At 34.3% G+C, this 26,432-nt stretch overlaps 1 protein-coding gene and 1 long non-coding RNA gene across 2 annotated transcripts; one reads left to right on the top strand and one right to left on the bottom strand.

Annotated features, from left to right (window-relative positions):
• Positions 1 to 11,212: 11,212 nt before the first annotated feature.
• Positions 11,213 to 12,129, top strand: LOC149373895 (uncharacterized). Its single transcript, XM_089595396.1, has 3 exons — positions 11,213 to 11,479; positions 11,560 to 11,616; positions 11,881 to 12,129. The coding sequence occupies exons 1-3, from the start codon at positions 11,309 to 11,311 to the stop codon at positions 12,076 to 12,078; spliced, it is 426 nt and encodes a 141-aa protein (XP_089451522.1). The 5' UTR covers positions 11,213 to 11,308; the 3' UTR covers positions 12,079 to 12,129.
• Positions 12,130 to 19,468: 7,339 nt separating this feature from the next.
• Positions 19,469 to 20,234, bottom strand: LOC149373894 (uncharacterized). Its single transcript, XR_016293263.1, has 3 exons — positions 20,098 to 20,234; positions 19,747 to 20,004; positions 19,469 to 19,671 (listed from the first exon to the last, which is right to left on the bottom strand). It is a non-coding gene; the product is annotated as an uncharacterized LOC149373894 (long non-coding RNA).
• Positions 20,235 to 26,432: the final 6,198 nt, after the last annotated feature.

Raw genomic sequence — 26,432 nt, 5'->3', positions numbered from 1 at the left:
GATGCTCGTGACAGCTGGCTCGGGACTAGCGCCAAGCTTTCGAGCAAGGGCAGTGGACGTGATTGAAATCTCCGAACAAGCGTCGACGAGTACTCTTGCTGTGACTGTCCGCCCTTCCGGGGCCCATGAGCTGAACCTTGAGCGTGGGCAAGACGGCTAGTCACAACGGTGAAGCAGCTGCCGCGTCGATCCCGTCCTTGGAGTCCGAGGTGAAGAGACACTGCTTTGCCTCAGCTGGTGCTGGGTCGGGCGCGGCCCTGCGCTTGCGACCACCATCATGGATGAGGCTGTGATGCCGCGCCTTGCAATATTGGCATACGCCTAGGGAAGGGCAGACAGTTGCCATGTGGTCCGGCTTCAGGCAGTTAAAGCACAGCTTGTGCTGAGCGACGAAACCCCTTCGCCCAAGCGCGTCCAGTTCCAGGAAACGGCTACAGTGACCTACGTAGTGCGGCGCGTGGCAAGCAGGGCAGTCATCGTTGACTGCGTGGGTGGCTAAAGATCAGTGGTTGCGGCTGAGTGGCGTCGGCGCGGGAGGGCGACTGCCGGTCGAGCGTACAGGATCGTTCGTCGATCGGGGAGGGCGCGAGGCTTCCATTGAAGTCAGAGAGCGGCCGCGCTTCCGCAGAAAGCTGGACAAAGTGGCGAAGGAGGCCGCTTCCCCTTGTGCAGAGCTGGCTGCCTCCAACTTCTCGAGCTCGTCTTCCCAGGCTCTCCGAGTCGAGGGGTCCATGGCGGTCGAGGCAAAAGAGACCATCCACACATCCCAATGTTCCACCGGCTGATTGAACGCTCGCAGTTGATCACGGTGCTTTTCTAAGGCATCGAGCAAGCCCTGCAGACCAGCAGCGGACTCCTCGCGCAGAGGCTTGAGCGTTCGGAGTGCCATGACGTGGTCCTGCACAAGGAGGCGGCGATGCTCGAACCGCGAGACAAGAAGACTCCAGGCCGTGGAATAATTGGAGCCAACGAGCTGCAAGGTGTCCAGAACTGCTTTTGCCTCACCCTGTACGTTTGCCTTCAGGTAGTAAAGCCTCTCGACGTCGGTGAGCCGAGCATCCTGGTGAATGAGCGCCTGGAACAGGTCGCGGAAAGACTGCCAATCCTCGCGACGGCCAGAGAAGAGCGGGATATTGATGCTCGGCAGGCGAGGGCCCGAGTGCGGTCCAGGGAGCGGTCCGGGGAGTGGTAACTGGCCACCACCTCCTGGCATGGCCGGGAACAGCCGACTCCTAGCGTCATACAGGCACGCCTTAGCGTCGAGGTAGTATCCCTCTGTGGACCTGTACAGGGCTCTCAAGGAGGCAACTTTATCCACAGGTGCGCCCTGAATCAGATCCTTATGATTGGCTTGGAAGTCATTCCAATAATCAGCGAGTAGCTCGAACCTGGCGTCGACGAGACCCATGCTCCATACTTCGACGCTCTTGGCGGATTGAGTGAATTCCGCGAGAACCTCTAGCAGGGCTTGCTGCGTTTCCAGCAACAAGGGGCCAGCCTTCGTTATCCCTGTAAATTTGTCACGCGCTGAGCTCGACGCTTGTCTCTCAAACGGCGCCTTGTTACTTGTGGTGCAATCGTGCGTGCCAAATGAGTCTACGTAGAATATTGAGAAAAAGGGCGTGAGGAATCGCAAATGAATCTGTCGACCCGACCAGCCGCGGGATGACGTGAACTAGTAAATCCCGCGGTTTAAGCATGAAGCAGCCTGTAATCTGCAACCCAAAACCTCTCGACAGCCTCACTGACTGAGTAATCGCGGTCGCACGCGAGGTCCACGACACGGACTGCAGGGCAGTCACGGTGGAGCGTCTCTCGCCTGTCGCATCTTGTTAAGGCTATCATAACCTCAAATCGCTCTACCACGTGGCGCGGCTCTGCACGATTGCATCACTTGCAACAGAGGCCCAATGTCTCGATACGTTCTCGGACGTAGAGAATGTATTTTCGCATGATCGCATCTCACATCGTCCTACTTACATTGCTTCGCGTAGCACAGTGGTTCTGGCTGTCCTGGGCTCGATGAGGTTCTGGCGGTTGTCTGTCCCAGTCACGCTATCCGGCTCGAAGGACCAATGTTTGAATTATTCTTTATTAGGACGTCGAGTAAATACAAGATCGGCAGATCAGCCGTAACAGATATTTTAGAGTAGGCAGATCGACGTGAAGGTCCGGTTCGAGAGTCCCCAGCGAAGCAGGAGGTCGAGGCGTGCACACACGTTGGTTCCACTCGTGAGCTCAGTTCGCTCGCGCCAGCAGAGACCAGGCGAGCAGCAGCTCCCTCTTCTTTAAGCAGAAAGAGGGTGAGGGGAGGGCATGGGCGCGCAAGACAAATCTTGCACAGCATATTTAAATTAAAACTGCTATATTGTAAGTTTGAGGGTCTTATGTACGTTGGATCTCCTGGTCGTAACAAAGCTTCTATTAAAGGGTAGATCTTTACAGCTTTTCAGAAATTTATTCAATAATTGTTGTTTGAATGTTGCAAATGTGGGAAATTTCCATACTGATGACTCAAAAGTAGTGATTTATGCAGTTGAGCCGATAAGAAAAATTTTTTAGGTACGAATTGGAAATACATAATTGACTAATTATTCCTTTCTTTAGATTTCATCGTAATTGTATAGCATGTAAAAACAAATGGTATCCTAAGAAACACTCAGGCTTGGTAAGAAAAATACGTAACAGCATGGTACTAATTATTTTTTATCAAGATAATTATTTCTCTGATGTAATTTTTTTTGTAGAGCACGATTTCAGCACACGGTTTAATGAAAAAAATTGTTCAATATTATGATGCGATCAATATTCTATTGAAGGCAGATCACAATACTGAAGATTTTCAGAGAGTGTGATGTAAATTGAAATATGATATCGTGAAAGCATTTGAATCCAACAAACTTTATAAAATAAGATGTGTAAAAAATATTGTACCCATGGATTTTCCTTACATGCTGGAGTATATCGAGGAAGAAAGAGTTTTTGGTGGATGTTCGAAAAAAACATCTTCGTAAATCACACTTCTTAATATATGGAGTGCTTATGTTTAATTGTACTAGTCATATTACACTATTATTCGAAATAACAAAGTCCAAGTAATTTTTTGGCAAGAATAATTTTTGTAGTATCTTCAATGGATATTCTTTATTATTCCTTAGGCAAATGTTACATCATGTGTATTGATACAATTTAACATTTAGCTCTATTAATGTGAGTTGCGTGTAATGAACTGTAAACGAGAAAAAATACGATGAAAATCGTCTTAAAATATATTATTGCATGTTGTTATTTTTTCACGTACTTAAGAAATCAAATAAAAACTAAAATGGTTTGTGACAATTAATCTTGTGCTTATTTATTCCTTGACTAACTTGTTAAACAAATATTTTATTTTTTCTAATAATTATTAGGAATTTTTAATGCTGAATTCATTTAATTGTAAGAAGTAATTACAAATATTATATTTGTCTTAATAAAAGTAACTGGTGTTAGATATTAAATTGTTTTGTTGTTTAAGTAACGTTTTCAAAAATTACTAAATAAGTCTGTATTTGCCTAATGAACGAACATTTAAATTTGTTCAAAACAAAAAATTACTTTGTATTTATAAGTTTAAATTTATCCGAATTAGGTTAATCCTTATTTATATTAATGAAGAAAATTTATATGTACAAATAGCAACACACCATTGCGTGCTTCGATAATACGCAAGCTTTCGAGATTTACTGTCATACTATACCTTTGAGCACGAAATAGTTAACTTTCTGTTACGTTTTTGTCGTAAAGTTAGTGGTATATGACGGTGAATCTCGAACCGTATTGCGTATATCAAAGCACGCGATTAGACCCCGCGCCATGCACCCATCGATGGTTAAGGACGTTCGGTAGTGTTAGCGGGGGGAAACATTTGCGCGGTGAGGGGAAACCAGCGATGAATGAAGATTTGGCAACGTCGTACGGGTCTTAAATGTGTGAGTGTTCATGTACACGCATCAGGTGTCTCTGCACACTCTACACTGTCTGCTCGTCTGCTGCGTGCTGCGTCGGTTACGTTTTGTTTTGGGATTTGTAGACACTTTACCTCTTTTTAGAAAACATTTTCCGAATAGGAAAAATCATAAGCTTTCAGATCTTGGAAAAGACTTATTGACATTGTCTGTTGAAAACGCTCATAATGCAATAGTTGATATTGATTTATTAGAAAAATTAACCGCTACATATCTTTCATGGGATGATATTTCAACGAACGTGTTTTCCGTAAAAAAAGATGTTCTTGCGAAAATTCAAAGAATTTCTGATGAAAAAATGTATTCGCCAACTTTTTCCCCCATGTCGTCTATCATTCCCAAAGCAGTGATTAAAAATCTAAGTCAAAATAAAGTAGATTTTAATATTATTGTTGATAAATTTATGGAAGGTAATGATGGTTTAAGATCGTTTCTAATAAATGGGCAAAGCCCTTTAATCAAAAGAGCTACCAGTGTAAATAAAATACTTGAATTTTTAAATGACTTGACAAGTCTCATACAGCATGGGATGTCAGATAAGTAGGATGATTTCTAAGATGAGTGATTCAAACTATGAGCATGTGATTTTGTAATGTGCAAAAAAATTGTATCTTAAGAAGAAATAATAAATTTGAAATTAAAAAAAAAAATAAATAGCGTGTTATTAACATTTATTGTTTTTTATGGGAAGGGGTGGGCGTTCTGTACATACACTCACGCACACACGTAAGCTTGTATTTTATGCGTGAATGCATAAATATCTACAATAATATTGAGATATTTACTGATCAACATCCTGGAACATTTTGAATTTCCCGCCACTTGCAACGTTGCCGTTGCGTTTCGGTCGAGCTTTTATTTAATTTTTTATTTATAAACGAATCAGACGATCGTCGCAAAACTTGGTATACATCAAATTAATAACATTATCTGTAACATATAAAAAAATTGGCCAAATTCACTGGCCCAATTTGCTTAAAACTGTGATTTAGTCAGTTCTCCCATAAGCGACAGTGTTAAAATGACTTAACTTTGAAATTCAATATCTCGAAAACGAAACAGAGGAACCTCTTTAAATTTTGACTGGTTTATTGTAACAACAATAAAAACGTCTGGTCAAAATTTCAGAAAAATTCGTTGGAAAATTCAATCACTACCGAACGTCCTTAAAGTATACGCGGAAGCGTGCAGACAGCAGCCGACATCCAAATTGGACTATAAGAGCTAAACCTAAGGTGTATGTAAAAAGAAATAACTGCTACAATTCTTACAAAAGTTAGAAAATTTGATAAATAATTCATAGAGATCGGAAGTACTTTTGTAATCTTTGTTTTTTTATTACGAGTACCGTTGGAATATAAAAAGTGTAATTTGGTTCATCTTACTAATATATAAAGCAAAGTCGCTAAAACCGTTGTAATCGCTAACCGCGAAAACTACTGAACCGATTTTGCTGAAATTTTGCACACTGATTCATGATACTTCCTAGATGGTTTTAGTATAGTTTTTATCTTAAAAAATTTAATAACAATAGCAATAAATGAGCTCAAAGTTTTGCAAAAATACGCCAGCTTTTCACTTTAGTTCAGTAAAATCCGCTAGGTGGCGTCGACATAAAATCGAAGCTACCTGCAACATAATTAAATAAGTGTGGTTATAATAGGCCGGAGCGTATCGAGAGTTGTACAGTCGAGCTTCGGCAGCTCATCAAGCTGTTCAGAGAATGCTGGTGATAGTCCTGCAGCTGGGTATCCCGGTTACGGACGACACTCTTCTCTAAGGGGGAAGGGACCCAAGTGTCCCTTCACCCTGAATCTCGACGAGTGCGATCAAAGAAAAATAATCTAATTCCAACCGATGCCGTCTCTGCCATCCCACCTGGTGTAGTTAAAGAATTTTGTGGCTACAAATGTAAGCAAGGAAAAACAGCTCTAATGGGCACGGGAAGCCACAACGGCTACCTTCTTGGTAGTCGCGTCCCCAACGCGCTTACCTACATGTTCCCATCTATAGATGAGCAATTGAGCAGATGGTTATCCGGGGAACGACCCGAGATGAGATATTCTTTGGTCAGCGGCGTACCTCCCTCCATCACAGTCTCCGTACATCGAGACTCCCAGGGTAAGAATCAAGCAACCCGTAGCCAGCTCTTCATCATCAGGAATAATAATAAAGAATAGCCTGGAAGTTTCACCACTGGCGCTTTTTAGGGCCATTATAAGTATTTACGTTCCCTACTTAACCAACAATTTCATCGGTTCTTTTTAGGGGCCACCTTAGTGTAAACTACCTTGCCAACAAATACATTTTTATTACCATTTCCGGAAGCGATTCGTCAACTAAAAGACTATATTAACTAAAGACGGGCACTATTAAACCAAGTCAGCTATTCACTGGCAGACGTCACCTGCGGAGTTGTTCTTCGCAGGGCTGGGAAACCCGGTGACCGACGACTCTATATTACCCTCTCGACTCTAAGCATTCAACCAGGAATCACTGATCCTCTCCAAGGTCTGCGCTGGGCAAACCTATAACAGCTATAAAGAAAAAAAAAACTTGAGCCAACGGGATAGCCTCCACTGGACAAGTATCACTAACCAATCTCCCCATCTAAGATCACCAAAACAACTAAATCTGCAAAATAAAAAAGGTGCTTTAGTCACCAACGTCTTTGACGTTATACCGGGAGACGTTGGGAAAGAGTACTACAACTAGCCCCAAAGCTTCGGACTTTGTATTTTTTCTCCCAATCAGTCTGGGTCTTCAACAGTAAGCCAGAGAAGATCACCCTGAGGTATCCAGGCAGTCACAATTGCTGTTAACTGCAGTCAAGAAAGAGTTAACTTAAAAAGCTCACCGGTCTTTTTTAGGGCTATCGGACGTCAAACTACCTTGCCAACAAATGTATTAAAATTAACAAAGTTGACTGAAAATAGCCTTTAGGGGTCATAAAAGTCGTAAGCATACCAATAGTCGCAAAAGGGTATATTGGAAAGAAAACCTCAAATGTATCTAATGAATACAATTTGAGGCGTCAAGAAACTGACGCAGAAAATTTATCGAGATTGAAACAGCAGCGTCAAAATCGTCAACTTAAGAGTCCATTACGTGAGAGATCAGCTTTTCATTGTACCCTCACAGCAATCTCTGGAATCTTTAAAGATCCTACTTCAGATTTTTTAATGAGTAGAAAATGTATTTGTGTTTTTGTGGCAATAAAAATGTTGGGTTTAAGGTCCAGGACTTTGTTGCTCTGGTAATAAAATTTTGAGATATGAGAAAAAACAATTTTTTTTTATATAAATTTTTTGGGGGTTTTAAATCTTAACAGCTTTAAAAAAAAGCCCTTTTCGTGAATTACACAGAAGAAACCAAATCAACAACTTCTTATAGCCATCGATTATTTTATGGCATAAAGAACGCACAGTACTTTTCAGAATAATTATTTTTTTGAATTTGTACACCTTATTATTTGACCAAATAAACTATATGGATTCCAAAAAAATATGTTTTTAATAAGAAGATTTTTGTTCTGAGATGTATCGGGAATATGTGTAAAATTTTTTAACTAAAAATGTTTCACATTACGTGTCAACACACTACGGTGTTTTATTTAGTAAGTCTCGGGCGAAGCCGAGACGGGGGGCTGCTAGTGTTATATATTATACCAGCCGTTTCCTAGTTCAACGGATAAAAACAAGAAATTGATGCCTTTAATTGAGTGCCATTTTTGTCCGGATAAAAATTTTTCTACTACCTAAAAATGGCCTTCCTCAAAAGGGGGACGGGGCATTTTCAGGTAGTAAAAAAGTTTTTATCTTGCTACAAATAGTGCTTTTTTATAATAACTTTTTATTTTATATCCAATAAACAACGTCGTGACAGTTATATCGTTTGGAATAAACTGTTCCTTTTAAATCACAATATAACCCGTGATTAAGAGAAAAGATGACGAAAATACTTTAGATCTCCAATCTTCACGGTTTAAAAAACTTCTTAACTTTTTCATGTACTTGTTGCGGCAGGTATTTACTTTTTCTTTACTTACTTTGGGCTCAGTTCTTGGTCCATATGGGTCATTTCTCTAAAAACACAATATCCCAATTAAAAATGTTTAATAAAAACTGATAAAATTTTTCTCTCTCTTTTTGTCTCTTCATATTTGGTTTTTGCACTTGCAAAACCACCTAAAAAACATAAACATTCAAAAGTTAATTTTTCTCATTCCTATTTTTTTACCAGCGCAAGATTAAACATAAGTAAATCGACAAATTAAGTATGACCATATGGATGGCAACATTAAGACAGGAGGGTTCATGTGTTTTATGTGGAATTGTAATAAAAAAATTTTTTCTTAGTTTTTTTAAGATTCCATGTAAAATACTCAAAACCCCCTGTTTTGGTGCTGTCATTCAGATGGTAGTATTGAATTTGTCGATTTACTGATGTTCAATCTTGTGCTGGTAAAAAAATAGATATGAGAAAAATTAACTTTTGAACGTTATTATTTTTTAGGTAGTTTTCCTAGTACAAAAACTGAATAAGAACAGACGAAAAAAAATTTAATCAGTTTTTATCAGACATTTTTAGTTAGAATATTATCACGCACCTCGAATAAGATTTTTTTAACGTATTATTTATAATATTTTCATTATTTTTCCTTTACTATGTAAAATTTAAACTGTAGTTAGAAACTTTTTTGGCCCAACTCTGTACCATTTTTCGGAAACCTAGTAAAACGTAATTTATGAACAATTTTAGAAAAGCATTTTTGGAGATTCTGGTACAAGCCGAACTAACGAAAGACTAAAAAAGGTACTGGTAAAAAATAAATAAATAAATAATTTTTGGTAACAGTCAAAAATTACGTTTTTTCAAGAATATTGTATGTGCGTATTAATTTTTTCAATATTTTTTTCTAGACATAATTTCAAAAAAAAGAATCATTAGATTCCACACTTTAACAAGGACTCTTATAATTTTTAAAGGGTTTTTTTGGAGCCTTTTTTGTATTCGTTCATTATTTTTAAAGCTTTTTTTAACTGAAAACAATTTTTGAGAAAACATTTTTGATTAATTTAAACGTTTGCTTGAATATAATTCAATTACTAAGTGGCCCCTATAAAAGCCTAAGTTAAAACATGCAATTCAAAATTCTTTTTTTTGATGATACACTTGAAAAACATACTGGAAAAATTCACGCACTCACGTGATGTTTTTAACAAAACGTAATTTTTTTCAGCGTTTTCTAACTCTTTTTATTTTTTGCCAAAACTTCTTTTACACGTCATGCTCTCGTTTAACTTAAATTTAAGTATACGATTAAACTAATAATTATATTTTTATTTTAATAATGTAAACATAGTCCTTTAAACAAAAAGCGTTGGTTCTAACACGTTTGACAAAACAATCAAGTTTGATTGGTAATACCAATCTAAAACAATTAAATTCATTTTTACTCTAAAACTGGGGATATTAAAATTGGGAATTCAATTTAAATTTGAGTTCTAAATACTTGCAGTTAAACATGAAGTTTAATTTTCAATAATAATAAATAAGGTCTTGGTTTAATTTTGTTAGGGAAAGGATTAAACACCTTTTAAATATTTAATATCATGCATTTTATTTTTACACTCTTTATTCGATACCAAATCGTTTGGTCTCGCAGTACTTATATTAACATTTTAAACCATAACAAATCATCAATATTGATGTTGGCAAGTGTAAAAACATTTCTGTCCTCAACGCGCACACACACTCACATTCACATTGCTGATTGTTAATTTGGATTATATATTAATTAAATAATTGAACAAGCACTCAAAAGCCTAAAAGCTATTTGTAGAGCACATGGGTACATTGACTCATATAATCTCAGTGTTTATAATAAATAGTCTTTTTTTTTTTTTATTTACATTATCTCCCGTAATCTCAGACATAGCATTTTTTTACACAAGCGTAGTGTTAAGGACGTTCATCACAGTTAGCGTAGCAAAACTCGAGAGCTGTGAAGGGGGAGCGAGCATTCGGCAGCGCCAGCAATTGTTTTGCACGCATTTGTATACCTATACATAGGCGTCTGATACTAATTTTTTTATTTTGTTGCAAAAATAATTAGTCGATCCCACTGAAAATTCGGTATAATATCAGTTTTATAGTATTGTATTATGCAAAAAAATTGGACAAATTCTTCAGACCATTTTTTTAGAAATTCCATTTTTGTGTAACTTCTCCATAAGGTTACGTGTTAAATTTAAGTATTATCAACATTTAATACTTAAAGAACGGTGTTTGTGAAATAGTCTCAAATTTTACATCTGACTTTCTAACATCATCACAAGCATCCTGTACAAATTTCAGGAAGATCCTGTAGAAAACGCTTTGTGTGATAAACGTCCTTCATTAGACATCGGTGCATTTGAGTTATGACCATATGTTTATATACGTATATAAACACCTGGACCAACTAAGTCATACCTACGATCACGTAGACGAAGCGGCAGGAACAGTTAATCGACCTACGAAAATCAAGAGTACAGGTGAAAGGGCGAGACTTGAATAGTGATCACCTATCCAAGTACTAACCGCGCCAAATGCAGCTTAACCTCGGATACCGATGGAACTGCAACTCTACAGTTGCGGCACCACGACCACATAACAATAAATAACTATGCGGTGACTCTACCTACATAGTCTATATATACAAACAGCTTGGAGTCTACCGCTCCGAGGAGGACCAATATACAATATACAAATCTATCATGTGTGTAGGTAACGATGCATTACTTTATCGTATGAGGTGCGTTGTTAACATTATCACTATCTTTACCTCTAGTACTGCTTAGCATCAACACTGTATGTATTGCAAACATATATAATTTATATTGCGAAAGTCCCGTGACGTTTTGAGATTCCCAATATCCTAAAGGTTGTGTTCGAAAAAGGCTTGATTATAGTTCAGTCAGTTAAGTCGAAAGAAAAAAATTAGTTCCTTTTTAGCAATAGAAATTTATCAAATGGACAGTAGCACCATCTTGTATCCGTTGGACTAATGATAAATGATCACGTGACCATATCTGACTTAACTACAACTGAGCCTTTCATGACAGCAACTAATATCGTCTGTGAAGCATTAGTTGCCGCGTGGTTGAGGCACTCCACTTACGTAAAGAAATTTATTCCATATTCTTCGCCGCGAGACCGGAAGACAAGAGGGTTCTAATCAAGCAACTTTAACCAAAATTCAAGCTTCTATTTTTTACTATTCAAAAAAGCGATCTTACACTAATATTATTATCAAAATGACCGAAAACGAAGAGCCTAGTACGATTTGGTTACCCCCTAAATGGGATGATTATAGAGGTGCGCTCGCGGGTCATCAAATCATAACTCCGAGCGACACGTCTGAAGAGGCAAGACAGTTAGAAATTAAACCAACTAAAGATCCTCACATCCAAACTAAAAATAATAAGGTAAGGCCATTAGCAACGATACACATATATTCTATATTCTTGATATTTCTTTAAAATTTAATAAAAAGGCGTATTTGTAGGACATTCTAAAGCAAACAGATATCGCAGAATTTTTAAAGGATACACTCAACGCCATCGTAAGTATAAAAGTGCTTTGTTTAAGTCTTTGTCTTGTTTTACTGATTAAATATCCAAAAATTTTTTCGTTCAATGCTTAAATTAAGTTGAAAAAGTATCTGCTAACTGTACTCACTTTCTGCTTCGTGAAAAATTTTGATTAAACAATAGGCAAGAAAAAAATCTCTACCTGTCAGATATCTCATGATACTACGTTACTTATATGTATGTACATTTTTTGATTAGAAAAATACATTAATATGAAAAATATGTTCAATTTTTAGGTCAAAGGTAAATCCATTATTGTAACGGGCATTAAAAATGTTGAAGACAGAGTGGACAAAAACGCTTTTTCCGAAACCATCCTAAGCTTCAACATTCCAGAAAAGTATGATGTGGATGAGATTGAGGCGTGGTTCGACTCAGACAATGTCTTGTGTATATTTGTCCCTCAAAGAAATGAGCCAATTATTCATGAATAGACTTTGATCAACATTGAAAATATCGGATGATTCATGGTGATAGCTGACAAAAGAGAATGTAGAAATAGAAATAATAAATGATGTCATTTTTCCATTTTATCTATTTTTTTACGAATAATCAACCCAAGCAGTTTGAGACTTTATAGTTTCAATCACATTAATGGAAAGATGAAAATTTTAAACACAGGCTTTACTCTATTTGACGCAGCTAAGGCATTGTTGCTACAAGAGATATCTCTAGCAAAAAAATGTATATGCAAGACTTAACATAGTAATTTAATGGTTCAATAGATAAATCGAACTTTCTATCTAGTCTAGGTATGAATTTTTTCTATTAAAAAATACTAAAATACCAACGAAAAAACATAATTTAATAGAGTTTCAATGTTCACCTTGAAGTTACCCATTAAGAAAAGCTTTTAGTTTTCTTTTTAGACATAGACTTTCTCTGTTATTGCGTATAACTAACAATGAAGTAAGTGGTCTGTTGTCACATATTTTTCTTTCATAAAACTTTTCATTATTACATTCATAAAACTATCAAAAGTTTCTTGTTAACCTTGATTCAAACTAAGCCAATTGATAACATGATGATTCATTTTTTTCAAGAGTTAAGAATTTTGATCAATAAAACAAGGAACTTTGCAAAAAAATTACTGGTAGGATGTATTATTAAAATAATCATCAAATAAGAAAGAAAAAATTGTGATGTTTTAACACCTGCTTGTTACAATCATACATTTTTTCCCAAATTTTGCCGTCAAGTTTAATTTGAACTTTTTGTTTTTGTATTTTTTTAAAAAAATCAAGAATAACGTGCCATTTTTTTACAATATTTCGGGGTACATAAGCAAATATAAGTATAGAGTACATAAGTAAAACATAAAAATACGAACGAATAAACCCACATGATCTTTATTTCGACACTTTTATAGAATTTTACAAATTAGTACACTGATACACTAATAATATCATGAATACTTTAATAAAACGTTTAATTTAGAATCTACTTTACTTTTTTCATACATATGTTACAGCCATTTTGATGAACGATGCGTATAACAGCTATATACATTGCTATGTTACTTTGCACATATGCTATTGTCATCGGCATATTAAGACACCGCCTCAGATTTAATGTGATTCATCACTTACGCAGCAATGGGGACCTTTATTTTACACGGCTTCCAAACCAATGAGACCACAGTTGGACTTTGCATTTTTTTTTTATTGATTAACTTTTTTTTTTATAACTTACATTAAAAAACAAATTTTAAGACTCTTAATATTGTCAACACACATAACGTAAAGTGGTAAGTGACCAATAAACTTATTATTCTGCTTAATAAGTATTAAAAGGTTATAATTTTCATTTCAGTTTAACTTTTTATTTAATAGTACCAGCTCGTAGCAATGTTCACCGTTCGTTTTACTGTGGCTAAATTAATTGGAATTTAGACAACTGACATACGCCAATATTGTATTAATATTTAAGCATCGTTTTTAAAGTTTCTTGTTTTTTCTCGCATATAACTTTCACACGTTTAGCCACGTATAGGTAGATTTTGCTAATAAATGTCCATGGCTGATAAAGGTCTATAAATACATTTTTTTTATTTGATGCACTTTGATCCCCTGAATTCGGTAAGCAAAGGTGTTTGACTTTATTTGCTAGTAATTGATTATTTGATCATCGGTAACAATTTTTATGCTCTAAGTAAAATAAATTTTATTTTCTCTCCGAATGATGATTGTTTTCGTATTTCTTGGCACATAATAAACGAAAAACTGAATGTGCTGTCAGCCTCGCATGTTTTGGGTAGAAAATTCCTAAAGTTTGATCAAATAATTTTATGACGGTTTTATATTTTTACCACAAATGTAACATTAAAAGGTTAGATGCTATGCATGATTATCTTCGAACCTGGTGCTGCATGTCAACAGGGTAGCACCAGACCCGTGATACTCCTTGTGTTTGCCTTGGTGGAATAAGCACCACTTAAAAAAAAAAATGATTTAACATGATTTAAAATATAATTCTATACTTGACGCCGTAATTTCTAGGAAAACGCAAAAACAGTTTCACTTCAAACCAACACTTATAAGTATTACAATGATTTAACCAACAACAAAAAATTTAATATATTTTGCCTTTGATTATTAACAGTATATTTTTCTAGTTTTTAGTTCATAACTCCAATTATATGATTGTCTTTTATTCGCAATTGTCTGATCAGTTAAATTATGAACAATATAACAATGATAGGTATCCTATTCAAAGTTTTGGATTACAGTCCCGCATTTCAAGAATAAATTTTAAGAAAGTTATAATGATGTTTCGTTCCTTTTTGACATTTTTCAAAACGTTTCGACGCTCTTTTGATTACAACAAAGAAATTACCAAAATTTTAGAAAGTCCAACTTCATGTTTTCTGAGAAGTAAAATCAAAAAAATTTTTGGTTAAACGCAAGTTTTTTGAGCTTTTGCAAAGTAAAACAACGTTTGTACTTTGGGCACTATAATACTAAAACATCTGACCTTCAGGCGAGATTTTTTTTCTTTGCGAAAATTGTACGAAAACTGTTTTTATTTATGTACGTCTAGCTAATGGTTTATTTATTAGCTTTGTTCAAAAATTCTCTCATTAAAAGTACATTATCTTGATATTCATTTCCATTCTATGGGTACAAACTTCAACGGCCGCTTTGCGCCTTTATAATCACTTTTGGCCCACGGGCAGAAAAGTTTTTTGCACTCTTCGGGCCCAAAGTGGTTAATTAAGCGCCCTTGGTAAGAAAAACAATATACACGACTTGGACACACACATACTACAACCGACCGTTCACTTCGGGCGCTTATCTTTGTACTCAATGGCATAGTGATGTTATGTACTATTTTGTGATTTACCGTATTACGGTAATCTTTTTACGGGGTATAAGGCCACAAGGGGCTTGGCTGTGGCTCTCTGTACTGAGAATAGATTGAAAAAGGCTTCCCATCATTATACAAACGGTTGGTTTTCTTTGGTTTTCTAATTTTCTTGATTTTCCTACACGGTTTTCTTACAAAATACAGTACAATGCGTCTGTGACATTTCTCATATATAAATATGATGAAGCTAAGGACAAATCCACTTATTAAAAATACAAACAGTGGGGCGACCTCAGTCATACCGAATGATGTAAATGAAACTTTTTTAAAAATGCGATCAGTGTCAAGACTTTCCTTCCTCCTATGAGATATTATTCCACCCTCCCTGTACTTCAGAATGCTGAAAAAAAATTTTGTTAAAATTTCTAGACAACGATTTTTTTCGAATTTTTAATACTTACTGATGATTCAAAAATGGAAGAATTGGATCTTCTTTGTTCAGAGCAATACCTTTTTTTCTAATATTGCGTAATGGAAAAGCTAAGATTTTGCAACGGATCTTTTAAATTGCTGGATGTCGTGATACATCGGGTCTATATAAAACTACCCTTTCGTTGCATATCTAAAATTTAAAAAATACTTGAAATTATTCATACACTGAAAAATGGTGCATTACGTCACAAGGGCAAAAAGTATAAAAATGAGCGCCCGTAGTGCACGATGGTTTTATGATGGTACCCGAGTCACGTATAATATTCTTCTTACTGAGGGCGTAAAGTGCAATTTCGTGCCCGTGGGCACACTTTGCGCCTAGTAAATCACTTTGGGCCCTAAAGCAGAAAAGTACTTCGGGCCCGGAGACCGCAAAAAACTTTTTTGTCTGTGGGCCCAAAGTGATTACAAGGGCGCAAAGTGTGACCTGAGGGCACAAAGCGGCAGTTTTACTTTGGGCCTCTAGTAAAAAAATAATCAATTTGAATTTATTAAACCTTTGTAGCTTTTAAGAACTTTCTCAAAGTGCTCGAGTTTAGTGTACCAGCCTATAACCCGATTGGCACTTTCCCACACGTGCACGGGTACACAATCACACACACATACACTGTTACAGATATGAATTTTTTGGTATTGACGTCTGAATTAATAAAAAATTATGTTGTAACATTCAATAACATCTTCGTAGTATTATTTTTCGAGTAAAATGTTTAAGATATTTTTTATTCACTTTTGTAGAATTTTTAATTGGGCCAAAAATGGTGTTCTATAGTAAAATGTAAAATACCATCCTTTTAGAAATACTTTAAGCACCATTTCGCGAAGATTTACAAAATTTTATGAGAAAAAGTGTTTTCAATGCTATTGTGAAAGATGATACGTTGTTACGTATTTAAAAAAAATAATCAACACAAAAACTAAATATTTGAAATTACCTGCTGAAAAACATCTTCTGGGGTTGTAGGTAGACTATTCACGTCCCTCAAAAACAATCTCAGTTCGTCATTTATATCGTTCTTCGAGCTCTAAAAAATGTCATGAGGTAAAGTTTTTAAATATAATGTAAATGTTATATTTAGTTTGAACTTTATAAAATTACCGAAAAAAACGTTAAATAGTCGAATTTTTTATCCATGATCAATTGATATGTTTTATCCTCCAAGAATCCCCTCGCATTTTTAAATGGAATGTGTGGTATTGAAACTGTAGCGAAGCTTGTGAAACAGCCTGCGTACATTGATATAATGATAAATGTTGTCAGATATAGAGATAGTCTGGCCATCTTTGATGATACGGAGTTGAATTGTACATCTGTAAATTTTGAAAAACTGTAAATATAGTTTGGCAATCCTATAATTCAAGTTTTCTAATTGCTAGATTATATTCAACAGTATACGATGGTCATACAGTTGTTAAGACATAAATCTCGCAAACTTAAATCGTTATTAATGATTTAAAAATTTTTTTCAATTCAAGTTTCCAAAAATCGTGCAAAATCAAAATATTTGCATTTATAGACGTGTCCCACAATTATACTTAACGGATAGAGGAATAGTTTTGCCTAGTTGGAGCGAGAGCACCCCCCCCTTTTCTATGCTTTTAAAAGCTTTCACAGGTTCGTTCAATTCCTAAATTTTTCTGCACATCTTTCTTTTTTAAGGAGCATTCGCCTTCAGATTATAGATCTTTTGTTGGCAGATTAGTACTTTTCATGGCTTCGTAAAACAATTCAAAATAGCGGCACCTTCAGGGGAAAATATGTCGATATTAACTAGCATGGTGCAATCTACTTGAGAACAATTACCTGTTACAAGCGTTTATTTCAACAATAACTCTTATTTAACAACTAACGTCTTTTTTTTTGGATATCTAGTATACTTCCAAGCTGAAGAATACCTATATAACAGGTCATTTTTTAATATTATAGTACTATACGTTCAGCTCTTGGTAAGGGAAACTACTCTGGGCACTGAGCACTGGGGAGAAGGAAGGGAGGCCACGCAATACTGGAAGGGGGTGGAGAAAAAAAGGCAATTTTGCTGAAAAAAGAAGTCGATAAAACTTTTGATGATCTTGTATCGTAACATACTATTTTCTACCTCGTGGCCTTTTTCGTAATCTTGATGTTTGGACTATAACAGTGCCTTTGGTAGACAAAATAGTATTCACTACAGTTGCTATCCACCTGGGGCTATCCTATAGTCCACAAAATAGCTCTGTCCGTGATGGTGCATGTGTGACAAAAATAACTATTATTTTCAATCAGTAAGTTTTTTCTTTATGTATACTATAAAGCTTGATTCGCATTTTTCGAAAACAACTTCAAATCCTCCATTTTAAAAGATTTTTTTTTTGACACACCCTTCGTATATGGCTCATCTTGCTTACAATGTCATGAACTGTTCAGGAAAGATTGTAAACACGGGTTTCATCAGGGGTGACAAACTGTTTTCAATTTTGATGGTATTATAATATCCCTATTATGAAATATGCTATGTAAATTAAGTGCACTGAGAAAAAAAAAAAAAAAAAAAATTATAGAGAAATTCCAGCAAAAATCACCATTCTGTACAGGAAACTGAATGAAAAAAAAAAATGGTTATTATTTTTAACTGTAAGCATTATTAATTAAGCAGTTAAAATTATGGTTTGAAAAGTAAAACTTATGGTTAGAACAGTAAAAATTTCTATGTTGAAGAGTAAAACGTATTGACCGATTTTTTTAAGGTTCACTGTTCTAGCATAGTAATTTTTACTGTTTTAACCGTAACTTTTACTCTTTCGAACTGTAATTTTAGATTTTAAAACAATAATGTTTACTATTAAAAATTATAATAATTTCTTTATTTTTTGCCAACCGCAAATTACTGCGCAGAATGGTAATTTTTGCTGAAATTTTTAAATAATTTTTTTTATTCTTTTCTCTTAGTGCAATAGATATAATTTTGGCAAGACAGAAAACGGTGTCACCTTGACTGAAACCTGTGTTCACGATTTTTCCCTCGTGGCACTTGATATTGCGACCATCAAAATTTCTACTAAAAATTGGGATACAAATTTGAAAGTCTTTTGTGTACTCACTCATATAAATCTTTGATTCATACGTATTCAACGTTGTCAACGCAGTCAATGCTGAATAAATTAAAATCAATATACTTGACTTAATTTTTAATATTCATATATTTTTATGATTCAGTTCCTATTTATCTAAAATTCAAATGCCTTGTATCAAAAAAGAATTAATAGCTGCCCATAATAATTAAATTTTTTTAAATAGAAGCAATGATAATTCTTACAAGGTTTAGTTTCATACTGTATGTTCCTCGTGTAGAGCTAGACATTAATATGCCACACAATCGCTCATAGAAAAAATAATTATAAACAAAGCTTTATAATAATTTTTAAATATAACTTTTCATAATTCTTATTTCGTTTCAATGGTATGTTTAATAATAGTTAAATACAAAATTATATAATAATTGAATACACCCCTGACAGTCGTATATTTAAGTTTTATTAGACTAATTGTAACTATACAGATCTGTTACATGTGTACAAATAATAAAATAACATTAATTAGAGTATAAATAATTTAACAATTGTACGTGTGTGAGTAACTGCATTAAAAAACTAGTTTCTGAAAGAAACTACATTTATACATTATGTTAAAAAGGAAGAGCATCAGAAAATGCAATGATATATGTCACGACAATAAATAGAAAAAAAAAAATATTTATAATATCGGTGATTTGAAAAATAAAAAAAAAATCAAATAGGATTTTGGTAAGAATAGCTTCAATTACCTAACATTCCTTTTTTTTTACGAATGCATTATGTATACATTACTTTTAATAAAACTATGGACAAACCTTTTTATTCTTTAAAGGTGATTTACTATTTGATACTTTTTTTGTAAAGAACATAAAAAAAAATAACTAACAAAAAAAAGTAATTATACTTCATAAATGTAAATTATCTTTAAAATCTTGTACGATATAGTAAAAATAACGTAATGATTACCTCTTTGCTATATTTTTGTAGGAAACCTTTCATAACAGCTTACCTGTCAATTCCTGATAAACAAACATCCTCCATACGTTCAAAAATCTGTCTGAAAGCTTATGAATAAATCCTCTTCTATCATTATGTAATACTAAAATTATGCTAAATAAAATTGATGAAACAGCTACAAGTATGATCAAGAAAATCCAAAGTCGCTTGTTGAAAACCTGTTTAATAAAAAGTAATACAAAAAGGTTATAAACAAATCAAGTGATAAATATTTTACAATCAAAATATTTTACCTCAAAGTAAGCTCTCCATGGAATCTCCTGCGTTCCTGGTAATTTATACCATATTGCATCTCGGTATTCCATGATTTCGAACGATATGTCATACTTATCTAGAGTTTCGTCGGTTAAAAACTTAATAGGAAAAATTATACTTTCATTTATAAATTTTGTAGAATTCATTGATATGTTCTTGACACTTTCGTTAAATTCCCATGACAATCCTGTGTTTAATGCAAAATCTTTAACTATTTCAGAACCAAAAGTGGAAGGCTACGAATCATACAAAAATATAATAAATTATTTTTTATGATATGGTTGTGTTAATTTAAAATAAACCAAAGTTTCATCAAACTAATTTTTCACCTCATCAGTAATTTTAATCGACGCCCCACTTAAATTCTTTCGTCTCTGAACTAAAGTTCGCTTATCGAGGGTAGTTAATCCTTTCTCCTTGCTCCACTCGAATGATTTAAAAATTTGTAATTTATTCTGGAAGCCGACAGCGAACCACTCTCGAATGTATTTGTTATTTCCACATTTTATGAGGACTTCACTTTTTAGATTCAAGTGGAGGTAATTCTTTTGTGGATATCGACAAGTGCTATGAATCTCTTCAGTAACGGCAGGCCGAAATAACAAAAGCCATACGTGAGGCGATAGATTGTGATCCTTCGAGAAGTGTGTAAATTTTTCGAAATCATTGTCAGTATTCAAAAACACCACAAAAAGGGTTTTCGAGTAATTTCTTATTTTTGGGTACTTCGCTGGAAGATCTGATATAGTTGAAGCTACGGAATATACCATTTTACGCGAAAATTCTTTAACCATGTTAACCACCGAATGTATATCTGTAGATTCAAGAGAAAAATTTTCGTAATTAAAAATTAATATCTTTTTAATAAGCTCTTTACTTTTGCTCACCTTCATTGCTCCTATAAATAATTCCTATGCTGGTGGTCTTATAGATATTTTGCACAGCTAAAATTACCGGAACTTGACTTTCCATGTTTTTTGTTGCATCACATGGCATGAATAAAACAACGGTCAATATTATAACGAGGCTGGTTATCAGCTTCATCATTTTTAGCTAAAAATGTATATGTAGAGTTCAAATGCTTCCTCATATAATTGAAGAGATCATAACATACATGTACTTTATACGAGTTAATAAAAGTGATACTGCTTGACGTGAGTACAACTAGTAAAGTATAGTAAAACAAATATTTATCACTATTTTTATTCCATGGTTTAAATTACATAAGATATAAAAAATGTAGAAGAGGCGTTTCGATGTTTTTGTTTCAAATGAATGTTTTGCTATTATTTATGAATTTTAGTCAAAATTTTTTTAGTTTCGATTGAGTTGTAAGACTGATTAAATATCTTAAAAGATAATGAATAATGTGATTTGACATTACATACAAAAAAATCCAGAAGCGTTCCTTTTTTTAAATTCTAATAGAAATAATAATTTTTACGGAAACATGTATATTTTGTTAAAGAAGTCTTAAAAAAGCCAAAATGCTTTGAACGTCTACATTGGGACACAAAATTTTTCTAAAACTAAATTATAAATCAACTTCAAGGCATTTTTTGCCTTTTTTATCATTTTTTTTGCCTTAGTGTGTCGTCAGAAGTTGTTTATAAAAACAATAAAAATTTTTAACAAATCTTGACATTCTTTTTTTTATAATGTCGATAAGTGCTGTGTGTTGATAGGTGTACGCCATTTGAAATCGAAGCTAAGCTAAAATTGGACGAACTTTGTAAAATTTTGTAACTTTCAGCGTTTTTTAACTATTGTTTATTTTAACTACCATTTTTCCGACACTTTATATAGTAGAATAAAAATTGGATTTCAATTTGAAAAATTGCTTCTGACGCGAAAAAAATCTGGGTGGTAGTTAAGCGGTTTTAGAACAAATCTCATTAGTTTTAGACTCCAAACTTTGTCAGCTAACGGTCCAAAAACATGGTAATAATGGCCAATAATGGTTGTTAACGTCTAGGACAGAACTAGAAAGTCGGACAAAAAGATGCGTAATTTCGAGACGAAAAAAATATGCTCCGGTGGGATAAAATCGGTCCAGCCGTTTTTCGCAATTTCGAAAAAAGTGCCACGTCAGACGGTTTCTTTAAAAATCTATAACTCGCGATCCTTAGCATATTAAGATTTAAATGTTAAATACAAGGTATATCTTGTAGAAAGTTACTCTACAACCTACCTTTACGTCATTCCGTTTGAAGTTTCGGATGTACCCAAAAAATATATATCAAAAACTGGCTATTTTTCGCAGACGCGGTGGCGCGGCGAGCCACTCGCAAACTCCTATATGATGGGGAGGGAGGGCATGGCCTACGGCTTTCCGCGCTGCCACATCAGCGGAAAGTAGCTAGTTTTTAATGTAAATTTTTCGCGTACATCCGAGATATCAAACGGAACGACGTTTTGGTTGGTTTTAAAGGTTTTGAAGATAATTTACTGAAAATGCAACAAAAATAATAAAGTTTTTTTTAGTTCGATAAAACTTTTTTACACAGAAATTGTTGGTTACACTGGTTAAATTACGTCAATCAAAATTAAGTAAAGTCAACGCTGTTTTGCAAAAAATTGGCAACATTTTTGTTAACAAAAAAGAAGTTTTATTGTGTTTACAACACTTTTACTCTAAATTATTACTTTAGTATACAAGAAACTGCCCTTACTGTCCTCATACATGACACAATTTAAGCTTTTCTTAGTCAATACTGCATTAATGGAAAAATTTACTTTAATTTTTTCTTTTGACAAACGCTTCTAAGGAACGTAAAGAATGTATCATTTTTGTTTTTGTCGAGGCAACTTGAAAAAAATGTATAAATAATAATAAGAAACAATAACAATAACAGAATTAGAGTTTTCATACGTGGTAGCACAGGTCGTCAGGGCAAGCACCAAGCCCAAAGGACTTTTTGTGCTTCCCCTAATTGGATGCGCGCCAGGTGTAAACTCTGCTATTATTAAATTATTCGAAAATTATTCACTTTCTTGTATTAGTCCAAAGATGGCTTTCAGTTATTGTTGTGTAAATATTTGCTTCCTTAGTATTTAAAATTATATCATTTAAAAAGAAACAAGATGATTGTAACAAAAGCGCGATGAATGTAGTTCTGCAAAAGAGAGGACTTATAAGTGTGCACTTACTTGATAACTCGATTCTTGTGATGCAACGATGGCTTCTAGAATCTCCTTAGATGAAGCCGGGCACGGCTGGAATGGACAATCTTTGGATGCTGGAAGTTTGGTTTTCTCGAGTTTCACAGGACACTTTTCATGGATAAATATCGAGTTGAGCGCTAAACTTCTTTGTCAGTCTGAATCGGAATCGTAGAATGCGGTGATCACTTTAGGTTAAGTTGTTGTCTAGTTGACGCACTGCGAGACAGTGACGTGGTAGGGCTGTGCCTCGAAGGGCTTGGAATCCCATTTCCCACCACCAAAATACCCTGGCCATGAAGTGGGAGGAAATTCACGCCCATCGACACTGTCAACCCCTTCCAAACTTCCCCTCTTTTTATTTGTTTTTCCAACTACAAACAAAACAGAAGCCAATCAACGTAGGACAGGTAGCAAAGAAACCAATACATGACCAAATTTGAAAGCAACGCGTCATAGGCTTGACGGCCCTTCTACGACCGTAGATGTCACAAGAAAACTAATAATTATGCATAAATTTACGCCTTAGAGTATATATATAGTCTTTGGTCGGTAGCTTCAAGGAAGATATTTCTTTGAGGTGGATTTTCAGTAGTCTACATTATGTGATAACGTCTTTTGTTTATCAATTTGTATCTGTGTGTTGTAAGTACATAAAAAGCAAAATAATTTTGGAATGAGGATCAAATCAACAGTAACAGTAATATTAGATGCATCATTTTTTATTACTCCATAATGCTTTTTCATCAAGTACACCGTATACGATTTGATGTGTTAGTAAGCTTTCTATTGTTTGCAAAGTGCATATACTGTACCAATCGAATATTTGTGTACCTTTCTGGTTTACCTTTAACGTCGAACAATTTTTTTAAGCTTAAAACTATAAGTACAAGTAAAATTTAGTTGAAAAATTACCACCTACTAGTCCGTACAAACAGTACCAAATACAATAATAAGGCTTTACTCTATACGCATAGAATTCCCCAAGCGCCAAAGCACTTAAGCTCTTTTCCTGTGGTTAATATACAATATTAACGGCCTCTCCGTTTTTAAAAACAGCAAACACTATACATGTACAAAATGAAGCAACACTATACATGTAAAGTTGAGCCGAAGAAGAAAACTCGATGCCCTTCTCTATCGCGTGTCAGTACTGACGCGATCAATGGGCATGACGATTGAATTTTACCACCTTTTACTGCGCAGCTTTGCTTATAATATATTTATAATTGCTCGTTTATTTCCAGCTCGTGTTTTTGTTTCACGTTTATTTTTACTATAATCTGTTTTTTGAATCAAGCACTGACCCATTTGTAAGTACGTCATGTCATTGATCGACCGCTCTCTTTTGGGTGTTTGTATGGAATCACAAGCCAATCATTTGTAGGTGTGTGTACTATTTTTTTTAAATTAAATGCCAGTTTAGTGATTTGACGAAAGCGTGGCTTTTTTTTCTTGTAAAAAGAAACCAAAAAAAAAAAAGTATGATATTGACCGCAAGATAAAACTAAGCACCAAAATACCTACTCATTTAGTACAGCACATACTGAACAAAACTGAAGAAAATACTCTTTGTTACTATTTTGATATTAAAAAAAAAGGCTTTTGCATGTTACACTACTGTAATTCATCTAGTTGTAAATTTTTAGGTCTTGAAGACGTATGTTGTAAATAATTTTAGAAACATTAGTTACGGAAGTGCAAGTGATTCAAGTGGATCATCATTATTTATTATGAAAAATTTTAACAAAGTGACCTACAAAATAAACAAAATTTTTACTTTTTAAGCAGTTTTTTTTTAAATCTAAGAAGATCGTCGTAATTTTTCCTTTCCTTCCTTAACTTTTTTGATAGTTCTCTATGTACAACTACAAACATTCCATAAAATAAACCAACGTAGGTGGCAGAGATTTAAAATATTAATACTTTCATATGAAATGAATAATACATCAAGCCTTTTCCAACATCAAAACTACCACCACCACACCGGAACAATCCAATTTTGGAGCCCAGTGCTCCAACCAATCACAACCCTACAGATAGGGCCACGTATCTACTCGTAGCAAATGTGAGCTACTTTTACTTCTACGCTTTGAATATTCCGGCCAATCTACTCAAACTCGCGTCCAAGCGCCTTTTTTCCCCTGCGACCGCAAGTTTTGGATATATTTGGCCTCTTCTGCTATTGTTTTTATGAGTGTTCTAGCTATGTATTGATCTTGCGCTGGTCATACGTAGATAAGCTGACGAAGAACTGATTTTTTTTGTATGTGGTTCATAGTATATGTTTAAGTAAATCTGGTCTGCTCACGTTTGTTGATTGAACTCTCCAGCTTACACCTAATGACAGCATATTTAAATTGAAACTACTTCATCGTAAGTTTGAGGGTCTTATGTACGTTGAATCTCCTGGTTGTAACAGAGCTTTTATTGAGGGTAAATCTTCACAGCTTTCCAAAAAATTCTTTTAAAATTGTCGTTAAAATATTGCAAATGTAGGAAAATTCCATACTGATGACTCAAAAGTGGTAATTGATGCAGTTAAGCCTGTAAGAAAAATATTTAAGCTACGAATCGGAAATGCATAATTAATTATTTCTTTCCTCTATTTTTTCATGCAACGCGCGAGATAGTCAAAAACGTTGCTTTAGATTTTATCGCAATTGTATCGCATAAAAAAACAAATGGTATCTTAAGAAATGCTCAGGCTTTTTAAGAAAAATTTTGTATTCTTAAAAGTATTTTTCTGATGTAATTGTTTTTGTAAAGCACGACTCCAATACACGATTCAATCACATAAATTGTTCAAAATTATGTTAAATTGAATACTCTATTAAAGGCAGATCATAATATAGAAAATTTTTTAGAAAGCGTTATGTCAGTTGAGAAGGTATCTTGACAAAGCATTTCTATCCAATCAGCTTGATAAAATAAGCTCTTATTGTTTTTTTAAAACAAATAAGAGTATTATTTAATAAAAATTATAATATGGACGCTTATAGGTTTTTAAAAGTTTTTGGGTGCCGTTTTAGTATTTATTTAATTTTTTTTAAGCTTACTTTCTAATTAGAAAAAATTTTTTAGAAAATAGTTTTCATTTATCTAAACGTTTGTTTAAATATAATCCAATGACCCAGTGATCCCCATGAAAGCCTTTGCTATCTTATGGAATTGAGTATTTTTTTTTCGAAAATACACACAGGAAAAAATATTGTAAAAATTCACACGCTCATGTAACGTCTTTTAAGAAATGTTATTTATTTAGCCTTATTCAACTCTTTTAACTTTTTTGCCGAAACCTCTTTAATACGTTATGATCTTGTTTAATTCAAATTTAAGTATATTAATAATTACATTTTCATTTATATTCATTATTATGAAACAGAACAGTAAATACAATATTTGTTTTTAATCATTTGTCCATAAATGTAATGTAGAAAGGTTAGACGCTATAATTATTATCGCCATATCTAGGACCATAACATATAACTTTATTTTGCTT

Source organism: Copidosoma floridanum, unplaced genomic scaffold, assembly GCF_036245765.1.
Source record: "Copidosoma floridanum isolate Cflo_tuat_1 unplaced genomic scaffold, Cflo_Japanese_pri ptg000025l, whole genome shotgun sequence".
NCBI lineage: Eukaryota > Metazoa > Arthropoda > Insecta > Hymenoptera > Encyrtidae > Copidosoma > Copidosoma floridanum.
This window is presented reverse-complemented; position numbering and strand designations above follow the sequence as displayed.

What these genes read in the sequence shown, in the direction of transcription:
- LOC149373895 (XM_089595396.1), top strand. Translation starts at nt 11,309, where the DNA reads ATGACCGAAAACGAAGAGCCTAGTACGATTTGGTTACCCCCTAAATGG. An exon ending in TCCAAACTAAAAATAATAAG is followed by an intron (nt 11,480 to 11,559) that starts GTAAGGCCATTA and finishes GCGTATTTGTAG; the next exon opens with GACATTCTAAAGCAAACAGA. An exon ending in AGGATACACTCAACGCCATC is followed by an intron (nt 11,617 to 11,880) that starts GTAAGTATAAAA and finishes TTCAATTTTTAG; the next exon opens with GTCAAAGGTAAATCCATTAT.